Raw genomic sequence first — 14,964 nt, forward strand, 5'->3', positions numbered from 1 at the left:
CAAATAACCAAAATATCTGCATTAAACAAAATACTGACAAGCATCCTTAATTGGCATTTTGATTCGTTGCTCAAATATACACCAAGCTTTGCTTAAAGGTGTGCTGTTACCAGCCTTGTTTATTTTCCTCCCTTTGAAGCTGTAAAACATATGGCTTTCCACACAGTATTGAAGATCATTTTATCTAACACTTTTAAAGCTTTCTCTTACATTACATTTTAGCCCCAAGCTTGCCAAAAAAAAAAGACAATCAACAAACCACCCCAGGCAGTTGTTGGGCCATTCCCGTCTCTGAGCACAGGTCAAGCAAAGGCTGTGGAGACAAGAAAAATGACATATGTTGTTCCTTCAGACAAAGGGTTTGGGTTTTTTTATTATTGGTTTAGGAAGGAGAAGCACACCCAGTTCAGTAGATATTGAGTAGAAGCGAAGTCAGGAGATAAATGCTTTGCTTTCACAGATAACAATTTAAATAAATATTTACACTTAAACCAGAAGTCTACAGAAACTTGATTAAAAAAAAAAATCTATTTCTTTCTGGGGTATCCTTTTAATAGAAAAGAAAGGCACTCCTTGTCTATGGTGAAAACTCAGTCAGCATTGTTCTATTGCAGCACAAGCCAAAAACGTCTTTCAGTTCTTTGCACAGTTTTTATAATGTTCCCACAGATTCCAGAGGATTACAAAGACAAGTTTCTCATACACCATTCTCCAGCAGTTAAACTTCCTGCACGTAATTTCTTTCAGACTTTATTGTGAAGAGAAGCAATACTTGATTCAACAGCAGTCAGTCTTGTCTCCAGAGCCTTTAATACAGTGTCCGCCTGTAAACAGGGAAAGATGCTTGGTTATAAACAGAACTTGCCAATACAAAGAGCAAGAGTAGATGCAAGTGCTTGAATCTGATCTTGCATCACCAATGCTATTTGATTCTATTCCTGCAACTTTCATAGTTTGAAAGTTCACTCAACTCTAACATTAACTCTCCATACTTTCTCAACTCTCTAATTGTTTCCAATCTGGGTGTCAGTTCCACACATTCAGCCTTTGCTAGACAACCATCAGCTTTCAGAAATGACTTTGACAGAGCTGCTCCCAACTGGCTGCTACCTGCAATCAAAAGTTTTCAGTGGAGCAAAATGTCAACTTTATTTATAATATTTCAATACAAAGTTACAGAAAAAGCATTGTCAGTTTACATGAAAGACAGAAAAGACATGACTAAAACAAAGTTAAGTGAAAATCTGGAGAAGTGAATCAGAACAAATTAGAAATGAAATTTCTAATTACGGACACAGATAGGAATCTAAAGCTGTGCTTGGTAAACAGAAAATGCTAATTATCATTAAAATTGAAGGAAAAGTTACTGAAAGTCTTGCATAACACCAGATATTAATAGCATGAAGTATTAAAGCATATGTTAAAACCCACAGAACTGTCTGGATGAAATAAGCTGCTTTGTAGAAACTAGTCATTCAGATTTCATGGAGGTGATTTAAACAAAGAATGATATAAGGTTAAATCTTACCCTTTGTAGCACCTCTTCCAAGACAGCTCGACTTTCAAGAGTTAAAGGTTCCTCATCAGTAAGAGCTTGCTTTTCTGAGGATCCTAGAATGTAACTGATAAGCTACAGTTTAGATCATGCACTTTTCACTCTGAAGGCAAAAATATAAGTGTAGGACTCATCCATTGTTCTCAATGATTATGATTAATACACTAGCAGAGTGAAAACACGATTCCAGTGACAGTAAATAAAATATCTATATTTGGTAATCTTGTAAGCAAACTGTACAGTGGAATGAAAACAGTTTTAAGCACAGAACTACCAAGACACCACTGCTTAATGAAAGTTAGACTCCAAGAGACGGTCAGGAATTCTGGTGTTACAGGATATGGTGAAAAATTATGCAGACATTGAGAACAGTGTAGCACTAGCTGGGAGAACCAGCCATCAGCATTACTGCCCAAGAAAATGTCATTTTGTCACTATGTTAGTGTTTCAGAGAATTTTACTGCCACGGAAAAATCAGAGTATCACAGCTGTGGGAAGAGGGGAAAAAAAAACCCCACACCTGTCCTGATTGGGAAGGTGAACAGCCACATAAATACAGCAAAATAAACTGGAACTTAACAAAAAGCAGAAACATTCAATCTAGCCCAGACAGAAACAAAGGTAACCTATCACTGTTTACTACAGTAATCCTTGGATAAAAGCACTCTGGTGTGGAGACTTAACTCAGGATATAGTTGTTGAAGAGCATTTTAAGACCACTTTTAAGTGCTGTAAACCAGTTAAAACCAATACAATAGCACATCTTCATTATCTAGACAGTTTTTGACTGTAATACAGTTAAGTAAGAGCCTCAAGCACACATTCAGTTTTAAGATTTACTTTTGCCTACCTTAGCAAGGAAAAAAAAGCAGATTTGATCAGTGCAGGTCAGATGTCAACCTAAGTTCTGCTTAAGCACCTCTCCCCATGTTCTCTGCTGATATTTACCTCTAACAGCTAGGCCTATTTGGTACTACCTATGACTACTGGCTCATTTTATGTTGTCGAAAGCAGAGCACATACATAGTCTTCTGATCAAATGAGAAGGAACCCTCCTGCATTGTATACCTACTATTATTTCCTTGGGTGGTATGCAATTTCATATACAAAAGGCAGCCCTGGTATTTTCTTTTTTCTAGGATTTGTCTAATGTTATGCAGGTGATATTCCTCCCATTTCAGCACTACGATGCTAACAGCAGTAATTCAAGAAAACAACTCTGGAACAGAGCAGCAGAAACAGCTACCTCTAGGCATGCCACAAACACCAACAGGAACATCCCTCAGTAAGATGGGTGGCAGGTGAAGCACAGTTAGCAGGCTTACTAATAGAAATCCCGCCTTTACCTTTCAATTGAGTCAACATTGAAACAGAACAAATCCCTCTTGTAGTCGAGATGCTTTGGGGTGCATCTGTAGATGTTGCCAAGTACCATTGAGCAGCCAGAGCAGAATAACGTTTCAATCATGCTGTAAGTGAAATATGTAACATTTATTCAGGAGAAAAGAAAAAGAAACACCTCCCCCCACCCCTATTCTAAAAAAAAATTGTGAATTATGATGTTTTTAGAGCACTCACTCCTACTGTACATACTGTAATTACAAGCACTTATCTTCCAGCCTATGTTCCCAGCAGCTCCTCTGGCTGGCTCACCCCGGCAGGGCTACCACAGAACCACTTTGCACAGACCACCCAAAAGAAGCGTTCCAGGCCCAGACCCAGGCTCCCCAGCCCTGCCCGGGGGAACAGGACCCGCGGGGTCCGGTATCAGGCTTCTTCTTCAGCGCCTTCCCCGGGGGCCTCTCGGCTTCCTCGGGAGAGGGAGGGAGGGAGGGAAGGGCGCTGGCGGGGACCCCCCCCTCCCACCCCCGGGGGGGCAGCAAGCAGAGCTCCGGGGCCTCACCATCCGCACTCGCCGGGCCGCTTGGAGAGCTTCCGCTCGGAGTCCACCGAGACGCTACCGGCCGCACCTGCGGAGAGGGGGGAGGGAGGGAGGAATGGATGGAGGGAAGGAGGGAGATGACCAACGGCCGCCGGGCGTGGCGGGGCGTGGCAGGGAGTGGCGGGGCAGGGCGGGACTCACTGCTCAGCAGGATGCAGCCCGCCTCCTCGTCGTTGGTGACCCAGCTCAGCGTGTCGCCCACCGGCCGCTTGCAGCCGGCGCAGAGGAACACCATGGGCAGCAGATCTGCGTTCTCTGCGCCCGCCTGCCGCTCTGCTGCTGCCGCCGCCTGCCCACCGCCCGCCTCCAGCAGCGACAGGGAGGAGTTCAACTCCGCTACTAGGCCCGGCGGTGGGTAGAGCGCGCCCGCCATCGCCTTCAAACCCCCCGCGCCGGAAGCGGCAGTGACGCCAGCCCGCTGCCCGCCCGGGCGGCAAATAGCGCCTGACCCGCCTAGGGGGTGGGGATGCGTTGCGTGTGGTTACGCCTCCCCCGCGCGCACACACCGAGGTCCCGCTCCACCTACTCCCTCGGCCGTTAACGGCGTCGGTGTGGGGCGGCAGGTGTAGCCCCGCCGCTGTCCCCGCGGAGGGGGTGGGGCTGTTCCTGCAGGCCTCAGCGGCGCCTCGGAGGGGTGGGAGGCACGGGGAAGATGGCGATACGTGTCTTGAAAGCCGCCTTTAACCGAGCTGGGGCTTTATGTGCTGTGTTTGCGTACCTTGCTGTCGGCTCCCGTCTTTCCCCCGTGAGGCCCAGGCCGGTGCTTGAGTGAGCAGCCCTGGTCTACCCGGCCGCAGCGTAGCCCAGGGGCATTAGGGATGCAGCAGAAACCGGGCTGAGGGCCTGTGTCACAGTTGGGGTGAGCAATTGCGGGTCTGTGAACCTCAGCGAGGCTCATAGGGGTATGTTTGCCGAGGTACAAGACCGCTGTGGGCCAGACGGCTTCCACTGGCCTGCCTTCGTCTTGGTTGGGAGCCTGCCTGGCCATGCATTGCCTTCGGGGTGGAGGGAGTGAAGAAGCAGCAAGGCGAAATGCATGGTTATTCCACTACGGCCTTTGTTCGCGAAGCTTTTTGTCAGGTCTTACCTACATTTTTACATCAAGAGAAATACAGAAATGTCTTTCGGGCCAGCTGTTTTCAGTAGCTCCAGAGAGCGCTGCATTGGTGCAGGTTTCTGAGAGGGAAGGGTTTGTTACCCAGCTGGCACTTCTCCAGCCCATTCTTGGGTCATTTGACATCCGTCTGAGTTTAAAATATGCCAAGGAATATTTAAAATACACTGAGGAATAACAATTGTCCACCAGGAAGTGAGGATTACATTTTAAGGGCTGCAGTTTCATATCTCTCAGACATTAATATTCATTGCTGCTAGATGTTTTTTAGTACCAAGGCAGTCCTTGAGCTGCAGGACCCCAGAGTGATTTACATAGGCATCAGTTATGCAATCTCTTTCTGAGGGCGCTGAAGTACAATGAAAAAAAGTATTTGGTTGGAGTTCTGAGCTGGTTTAAAATGCACTACTGAAATGGCTAACAGAACTAACTCCTCTGAATATTTTTGGTCGTATGAATATTATTGGGATTACGTAGATCCAATTCCAGTAGATGGAAGCAAGTTGAAGGTTAATAAATGTAAGTATTATAGAGTAGTAGGTGCTAATCTGGTACAGGAAAAATACTGCATAGCTTGTCTCGTTGACTTATTTTTTAATTTTCCTTGCAATAGAGACCATGCCGAGTTATATGTGTGTGGTTTATATGGATGGGTGTCTACCTTCCAAAACAACTATGCTCTAATGGCAGTTTTTACTAATACTGAAACTCTTTGCTTTATCTTACAGTATTTGAGATGGTATGACTGCTGATACTAATTCTTATTTAGAACAACAGATTCTTTTTTAGCCATTTGCTAAGTGGATATATAATGAATTGCAAATCTGTAGTTTGGGGTGTTAGTTACCTGCATGCTACTATCAGAAAAATTGACTGAATGAGCAGAGTTTTTCATAAGACTATCATGTTCTCGTCTTGGGATGTAAGGCTTACGTTACAACTGATAAACATTCAAAACCTTAGTAAAAGAAGAAGCGTATGTTTCCACTAGCCAGGAACAAGCTGAACACATATTGTATTACCTTTGCTCCTTTGACTTAGTGCTACTGAACTGTAAGATAAAGTAGTAATATACATTATTGTCAAAATACTTTATTGCCACGAAAGCTGATTCTGCTGGGTTTAGAAGTTTATTTTCAAAGTATATAACATGAAATAGCATTCATTAAATTCACTGTGGGACAGTTATTTCTGCTTCACAATTGATTTTTGCACAATGAGATAGCGATGTCTTTTTATAGTTACTTAAAGTGGCAAGTAATTTTTTTTTTTCTAATGTAACAGCATTGGTTAGGTTTTGATAAGATAAAATGACAAGCTATGTCATGAGAGATTAACTTAACCAAGTATGGTTGGATGGATTAACGAAGATCGAGGGAGAGCGGGTAGGCATGTTTGAGTCACTTAGGCTATAGGCAGCATTTTTCCTCAATTTCTGCTGAGTCGCTACCTATAGTTGTGTCCTCATCTGAGTGACAAAGCTATGGGCTTTGTTCCTGTTTAGTTTACTGGAGACAACTATGACTGCTCAGATATGGTTTCAGAGACTAAAATTGCTTTCCCCAAGATTATTATAGTGATCTGGTACATAAGGAAAATGTGATAGTCTTTCAAAATATTTTCACGTCTCTCTAATTAACTGTGCAAGAAACTGTCTTTCTAATATTGAAGATTAAACTGGACAATGCTAGGAGCTTCATGTCCTTTGCTTGCCTTACAAGAGCAAGAATAGGGAGTAGAAACTCTTATTCTGCGCTACCTCTAGAAAAGCTTTTCTGTCCACTCTGATGAACCTGGGGTTTATTGCCTCCAAACTTACAGCACCATGCCTTAAAGTAGGTGGTGTAAATATCCACATCCTTTTATATCTAAAATCTTACTCCATAATGCTGTAGAGCAACATTTGGTGCTGCTGGGATCAGGCAGGTTATAGGCAGCTTCTCTAATTCTCTTGATTTTAAAGTTAGGGCAGATAATTACCCCCAAGTTCCACCAGGGAAACCCCAAACTGCTGAGTTAAGCTAGCTCTAAGTCCCTGACATGTGTCTGGCTTTGCAAAAAACAACAACAACAACAAAAAAAAACCAAAACCAAACAACCAAAAAAAACACCCCAAAACAACAGAAATGAGGAATCTAATCTTTCTCTTTTTTTTTTTTTTTCTCATTAATGACATCTTTCTAAAATTTGGGTTACCTGATACACAATAGAGGTGGAGTTTGTGTGACACCATTTCCCTCCATGGAATTTTATATATATATAATATTCTCTTTACCCTGCTGCCTGTTTTCTTGAAACTTGTAGAAATTGTGCTTCTGAGAGAAGACGCTCCCCCTCTGTTAGATTTAATTTAAATTTGTTGGTAGTTTCATGGAGGAAATTACCACACACACGTGTGTGAGTGCTTATGAGTCATCTCATAAGCCTTATTTCATTAAAAAAGCTGAGTAAACTGATCTCTCATTAGTTTTAGAGGTGGTTTGTTTTTTTTTTTTTTTTAGTAATTCTCTGCTCCTAAAGAAGTAGAGTTCTGCCACTTTTCAGGTCTTTTTATATTCTAAGGGGACAATTTATGCAATGATACTTTGTTTTTATGCACCTCATCTGCTACTACAGTAACTCCAACTTCATCTAGTTACAAAGGAGTGGATGCCTCAAAGATATAAAATATCTGCAAGTTCCTACAGCTGGTAACTAGATAATAGATGAAGAACATTGTGAGTGAAGACCTTTACTGACAAAAAGGCTGCAGGGTGAGATCGTGCCCTCTTGGACACCGAAGGAAATCACCTTTGGGCTCAGCTTTGGGAAACAAATCTGCAAGAAGCCAGGCTTCTGTATTTCAGATGCTCAGCTCCCAGGCAAAGAAAGAGAAAGATGCAAGTGTAGGGTTAGGGATGTACTTTTTTTTTCCCCTCAGCAGGTTAATGTTAAGGCAGTTTGAGTTCCCTGGGGCAGCTGTTTATGTAAGATAATTCTAGGCAGCTTGTCAAAATGGAGTTCTGCTCCATGATTTGTGTCTTTTTTAAAGTGCCCACAATGACTGTACTGATTTCTAAACTAAAAGTGTTGGGTTTGGTTTTCTGATAGCCAGGGAAGTTAAACTGTTTTTCTTTTTCTTTTTTTTTTCTTTTGCTTCCTATAAAAATAGACATTTTTCCATGTCAGCAGTCTAGGACGAATGGAGACTGCGTCATCTTGTTACTTTTATTTTTCCTTCTCCAAATACCAGTGGGAGAACAGTGAGTTACAAGTTATAAAGAAAACACCAGGGGAAATAATTCCACAGTTGGTCATTTTTTATTTTGTTTTGAGTACAAGCACTAGTCAAGCTATGAATATACTTCGTAAGTTTTCCTGTCTTTGCATAATATTTACATTCTTATACCTTTAAAAGCCCCTGTTGGGATTATTGTCTTCACCTGCTTGGAAGTATGTAAACGAAATAAGTTCAGCAAGTCCTTGCCCTTTGTGCTGAAGATAAAATCTGATAATTTCCCCTCAGATAGCCACAAACATTCCAAGTTTGTCAAAATGTAGGATATCTCCAGGATTATGGTAACCGCTGTGTTGATGTTCCAGAGGGCCTTTGCTGATTGACTGCAATGGGACCTGAGCATTTGTTTAGGTGCATTGCTGAGTCAGCCCAAATGAATCATACATTTGTCATAACCCCTGGGGTAGGATTATAGCTCCCTAATTCAATTTTGCCTGTTTTTTTTTTTATTTAATGTAAAACAGAGACTTGAATCTCTGCACTTTCTTTCCTCTTATGTGGCCTGTCCCTGAAGTATTGTGAGACCATGTTTGTCTCATGAAAATGAATTGAAATCCAGCTATAAAGTCGTGGTCTTGCTTTCTATTAATAGAGTTGTGCAGCTCTCTCAATTTTGTATACAAATAATAAAAAGCTTAATTGGCCCATGAACTAATGGGCTATTTAAAAACATATGCACGCACACACAAAAAAGGTGACTGTAAAATTTAGCAATAGAAAAGCTTTTTACAGATTGTTAAAATATGTTATCCCAGTTTAAAAAAAAAGCAAACCTGATTTCAGAACTTTAAAAACAGTCAAGAAGTTTCTGTTTATCCCTCAAGAGTTCAAACTCGCCCTGAGACCTGAAGAAAATTTGATTAGACTTAGTGAATTCCATGAATCGTATTAAAGCTGCTTTTAAAAGATGAAACCAAAATAGCTCTGATGATAGGGAATTCTGTAAATCCAAACTCTTCATTTCTGTCCTGATGGCTTTGCACATTTCAAAACTTTGAGCTTTTCAAAATATCCCTGGACCATGAGCTTGCTTTTTGCCTTTTTTTTTTTTTTTTTTTTTTAAAAAAAAAAAACAGAAGTCCCCTAATTGTCCCTTGAGGAGTTGGAGTTGGCCAATAGCACCCTGTCACTTTTTCCCATAATAAGTTTGGGAAGAGCAGGTCAGAATATTTGCCCTCACATGCTAATTTGCCATCCTCAGAATTAAAGTTCAGTAAAACTTTTTTTTTTTTTTTTTTTTTTTTAACAGAGGAAGAATAAAATAAGCTGACCTCCACATTCTTATTTCTCAGTAGCCCAGCCAAAACTCAGCTTTCTGATAAGACTCTGGCTGGGTCAGCTCTAGTTTTAGGTTTAAAAGGAGCTGGGATAATTCCCCCTAATCTCTTTGTGGCTCTGATGACAACACGTTCTGAACTTTTTCACAAAGAAACACCTAATCAAATATATTGGACCTGTTTCAAAGAACACAATGTTTTCTGTCCTTTGAGATGGAAGATTTATTTTCACTTGGTCAATATTTGTCTCTGGAGTCAATGACCCTTCTTTTTCACCTCACACTGAGTGAGTAGCCGGTTATGAATTCAGGGCATTTCTCAACTTTTGCCCTGCAGAACACCCAACCTTTTCAAGGCTTTAACTGGGACATTCACCACCACCACTCTGATCCCAGGAAAGAGCATTTTTGAAACAGTGACTGAATGTGCTACTGGGGCAGGAGGAGATTCATCCCATCTGACAGTAAGCCCGTAACTGAGGCAGTAATTTGCGCAGCACCGTAGCCTTCATTCATGAAAGAGCAACTCGCTTTTCTCCCCAAGCCACCTTAGACTTCCATTAGTTCTGGTCACCAAGATCAGGGATCAGTTCATCTTCTTTTTTCTTTTATTAATTAAAAAAAAAGTTTTCCTCTGAACCAGGATAGCAGCAGTGACAGGTTCTTGGGCTGGTTTAAACCAATTGTGAACAAATACTTTGGTACTAGGAATCCACTTATTTGTTCCTTAAAGAAACCACCTAGTCCTGGTAAAGTAGACTGCATTTTGAACTGGTTTATGATGATTACAAAAGTATTGCAGCTGAACAGGGGAAGGTTCACATTCTCTTCCACTGGACTGATGTGCTGTGAGGGTCACAGGCATGTTTCAACAACCTTTCTTTGGTATTTCTCTTGGTAGAAAATGTTTTCAAGGCTAGAATTCCCTCCCTAAAAGCATCGTCTTAAAGATCATGGGTTGTTGTACTTTTTCCCCCAAGAACAAGATTTGGCTACGCACTGAGCAGTAACGGCTCAGTCTTGAGTACCACACTGCTTACTGCAGTGTGATGTAAAAGGAACCGTATCCCTTGCAAAGAGATGAGACTGTGAAAAGCATCTTAAGTGTTCAGTATTACCTTTTAAATATATGCACAGTACTAGTGACCGTCACACTTACTAGGTTTTTTTTTTTCCAACCTCTCCCCCAGCCCTGACCATGCACTGTTACAATAAACTGTTAGGAGGCTCTTAAGATTTTCAACAAATTGGCACTCAGATTCCTCTCTCTTAAGGGTTTAATTGAATTGAAATAATTAAATTACACACCTTTCTTGGAGATCATAAATTATATTGCTGAGTTTTATATTTGCTATGGTACCAGTGACAGAACTACTGTGTTGTATCCACAGATTCTATTGTCATAGCCTTTTGGGTTGGGCTTGCTGCGTTTGTGACGTTTCTTTTCCTTATTTTACTGTATATGTCCCGCTCTGGATCAACTCCCGTAAAGTAAGTACAACCAGAGATAAAGTAAGTATAGATCAGTGTGATAAAATAATCTGCATGAAACATTCATTCACTGCTTCAAGTGATTCAGAGATGACACTTCTTATGTTGTTATTTGGTTTGAGTGTCTCTCAACCCACTGCTGTTTGCTGTTTATATTAATCACCTGGATAAAAATAAATTCATAACTGATGAGGTTTGCAGATGACAGAAAGATGGGGGAACAGTAAACCACGAGGATAGGCAGAGCAGTCTGGACTGCTTGGTATGTTGGCAAACAACATGTGTTTTACTTACGCCAGCTGTCCAGGTTGCATGCTATGGAAGTAAGAGTGTGTGTTTTACACACAGAGTGGGAAAGTACCTCTTGTAAACCACACCTGAGAAGGAAGTAGGAATCATGGTGGTAAAGCAGGTGAACACAAGCTCCCAAAGCAATTCCATAATGCTTAATCAAATTAAGAAAAAAATTATTAGTGAGATCAGGAAGATAATAGTATGTGCACCATTGCTTAGATCACCCCAAGAATGTTGTACTTACATTAGAATGCACTCTTTAGAAGGAGTATTAAAGAAATTGGGAAGAACTGGGAAAAAATTATTTGAGTTCCAGAAATGCATCCTACAGTGAGAGAAATCAACTCAAATCAATTAGTTTCTCAAGGAGCAGTGGCTCAAAGATGCTCCTTGTGAACTATCTGCATCTTTTAGAACTCTAGTGTCTACACTAGTGAGGGTTCACTAGAACACTAGTTGAAGAGCCCCATGATAACTATCAAATGGTAAAGTACCATACAAAAACGCAATGGCTGGAAGCTGATGCAACACAAACTCAGATGTACCACATATTTTTTGTGAGGGTAATGATTCACTGGAACAATTTAGAGTAGAGTATTAAATGGGTTGTGATTAATTCTTTTTTTACTTGATGACTGAACATCTGAAAAACATGCATTTGTATTCATCCAAAAATTACTGTGAGGAGCCTATGGTCTATCATTCTCTGGCCTGTTATGCAGAAGGTTAGGCAAGCTTCTTTCTTGCCTCAAATAAGTGTATGACTCAGTCCCTAAACACTTTTAAGTTCTTGTAGGTTAAATTAACTCCGTGAAATTATTGATTTATAATTGGCTGAAGATCCGAGCAAATTTCCCCCCCCCCCCCCCTTTTTTTTTTCCCCAAATGCTGGAGGATTATGACAATACTTTCCTTTCCAAAGATGGCCCATATCTGAACTTCTGTCTTTCAGCATAGTAAGCCCACAGTAAAACTACAAATACACTTAGAGAGAATATTAATCAGTTGGAAGTATGGTTGTGAAATGACTTGAAACACCTGCCAACCGTGGATGGGTAACATTCACAGTACGGATCAGCTTAGGAGTGAGACAACGTGGTCAGATTGGGTTTTCTGTTGGGGCAGAATCTCCTGGAATTAGCCTCAGGCCATTTCATTAGCTGGGCTTGACAAAACAGGGAGATATCCTGGACAGGATCGATGGAATAGCTAATCTGTCGAGTGCACCCTCAGCAAGTTTGCCGATGATACCAAGCTCTTTGGCGAGGTAGACATGCTGGAGGGGAGGGATGCCATCCAGAGGGGCCTGGACAAGCTGGAGAGGTGGGCCCAAGCCAACCTCATGAAGTTCAACAAGGCCAAGTGCAAGGTCTTGCATCTGGGTCGGGGCAATCCCAAGCACAAATACAGGCTCAGCAGGGAATGGCTGGAGAGCAGCCCTGAGAAGGACCTGGGTGTGCTGATTGACGAGAAACTCAACATGAGCCAGCAGTGTGCGCTCACAGCCCAGAAGGCCAACCGTATCCTGGGCTGCATCAAAAGAAGTGTGGCCAGCAGGTCCAAGGAGGTGATTCTGCCCCTCTTCTCCACTCTCGTGAAACCCCACCTGGAGTACTGCATCCAGCTCTGGAGTCCCCAACATAAGAAACACATGGACCTGCTGGAGTATGTCCAGAGGAGAGTCACAAGGATGGTCCGAGGGCTAGAGCACCTCTCCTATGAGGAGAGGCTGAAAGAGTTGGGGCTGTTCAGCCTGGAGAAGAGCAGGCTCCGGGGAGATCTTATTGCAGCCTTGCAGTACCTAAAGGGGGCCTACAGGAGAGCTGGGAAAGGACTTTTTACTAGGGCATGTAGCGATAGGATGAGGGGGAATGGCTTTAAACTAGAAGAGGGCAGGTTCAGATTGAACATTAGGAAGAAGTTTTTCACTTTAAGGGTGGTAAGGCACTGGAACAGGTTTCCCAGAGAGGTTGTTGAGGCCTCATCCCTGGAGGTGTTCAAGGCCAGGCCGGACGTGGCCTTGTACAACCTGGTCAAGTGAGAGGTGCCCTTGCCTATGGCAGGGGGGTTGGAACTCGATGATCTTCAAGGTCCTTTCCAACCTAAACCATTCTATGATTTTATGATCTGTCTAGTAGGGTGTGTCCACCTGTAACCTCCATGACTGAAAAAAGAGGCTGCATCAATACCTCACTGTTGATGGGCTTGTCCCCAGTCTCCTAAAAGATTATAGAACCTGTCCTGTGAAAGTAGCTGTAGTGGATGTGCCTGATGGAGATGCAGTGCCCGCTGACATGCACCCCTCATGTGTTGAATGGGAATGTAGTTTAATGCTGCCTGTGATTTTGAACTTTGTTTAAGGAACTTTGTTTGCTGCTAGTTTTTCTGGCAAACACGTTTTATGCAAACAAGGATGCATTTGCCCACTGCACCTCCTAGTCTGATGAGGACCCAGAAAATTCAGCTCAGCAGATTAGGCAGAAGTTCAAGATTGGGTCACAAACAAGCAGAGGGAATAGAGTATAATGTGGTAGTAAAAAGGAGCACTAATATTCTAATTTATTTGCACCCTAAGGCCTCTGGCATGCTCACAAAAGGTAACAACAACAATAAAAAAGGCAACTTGCCCAAATAAGCTACAAAGTAGGAGGCAAGCTAACAATACAAGAAACACATGGAAATGGGCGTAAAATTACAGGGTAACAGAGGCATGTTCTCATTAATTTACTGTTCCTAAAAAACTGGCAGGAAAGGTCTATATACATGAAAATCTCAGAGCGTTTGGAAGACTTAAACAAAGGTGTTAATTTATTTTTTTTTAATTTTTCACTTTTGCATCATGTTACTGAGTGAGTTACTTGGCTTAGAAATATCCGTATTTATCCCTAATACGTTCATTTTTGCCCATCGAAAGAGCTACTGTGAACAAAGCCCAGGAATCATTATTAGAAAGCAGTATTGGATGAGATTTGCTTAGGCTTTGAAATCATCCTATCTTATCATTTTTCTAGGCTTGAAATATACAGTAAGAAAACAATTTTGGGACTGAAGAGACTATTACCGCCACGTTGCCCCTTTTGGTTGAGTTCCATTTGTTTTTTAGCCCCCACTCCAATTACACCTCTCCCAATTCCAGCAGTAAAACAAAGTGGGGTGCCCAAAAGAACTTCTTCCTGTTAACTTCCACCATCCTCCCCTATCGTCTTCTTTTTATGTAATCTATCCATTACCCTTGGCATGACTATCATCTAATTTCTGTATTGAAATCTCCTGCCTCTTTCCCCATGATAATTCTGATACATTCACTCAACAAATGTACAGATATGTCACTGGTCAAGGCTAGAGAACTTTTACTTTCACTGTTTCTGTGCTCATCCATCTCTCTGTCAAGCCCAGGGACGTATAGAGCAGTGTGTACTCTTCCAGATTGCTCAACCACCTGGTGAAATAAGCATGCTTTCAAGTCTGGTAGTTCATAAGAGCGTACCTTCTTGCTTCAGTTGACTGTCGAGCAAACCCCCACCACCCTGTGGCAGCTGTCTTTATTGTCAGCTGGATCTCTGTGGGATCCCTGAAGGTGACATTTTGGCCTTGTATAGCATGTAGTGAGTACCTCTCTTCCAGCACTGTGTGCATCAAGGCCTTGCTATTTTGTCAACAGCATGCCATCTACCACAGTGTAGTCTGCTGATTTTTACCGTGTCCGCACAGAAAAGAAGTTGGTGTCAAAGTGTCTTCTGAAAGGCATATCACAGAATGGTTTAGGTTGGAAGGGACCTTGAAGATCATTGAGTTCCAACCCCCATGCCCTGGGCAGGGACACCTCCCACTGGACCAGGTTGCTCAAAGTCCCATCCAGCCTGGCCTTGAACACTTCCAGGGATGGGGCAGTCACAACTCTGGGCAACCTGTTCCAGTGTCTCACCACCTTCACAGTAAAGAATTTCTTCCAAATATCTCATCTAAATCTCCTCTCTTCCAGTTTAAAACCATTACCCCTTATCCTATCACTGCA

At 42.2% G+C, this 14,964-nt stretch overlaps 1 protein-coding gene across 1 annotated transcript; it reads right to left on the minus strand.

Moving 5' to 3' along the window:
- Nucleotides 1-528: 528 nt before the first annotated feature.
- MIS18A (MIS18 kinetochore protein A) lies at nucleotides 529-3,870 on the minus strand (the record flags this gene model as incomplete). The annotated part of the gene is made up of 5 exons (XM_082498571.1): nucleotides 529-824; nucleotides 1,529-1,622; nucleotides 2,902-3,024; nucleotides 3,459-3,525; nucleotides 3,639-3,870. The coding sequence occupies 5 exons, from the start codon at nucleotides 3,868-3,870 to the stop codon at nucleotides 744-746; spliced, it is 597 nt and encodes a 198-aa protein (XP_082354697.1). The 3' UTR covers nucleotides 529-743.
- Nucleotides 3,871-14,964: the final 11,094 nt, after the last annotated feature.

Source organism: Vanellus vanellus (assembly GCF_965231255.1).
Source record: "Vanellus vanellus genome assembly, chromosome: 1".
Classification (NCBI taxonomy): domain Eukaryota; kingdom Metazoa; phylum Chordata; class Aves; order Charadriiformes; family Charadriidae; genus Vanellus; species Vanellus vanellus.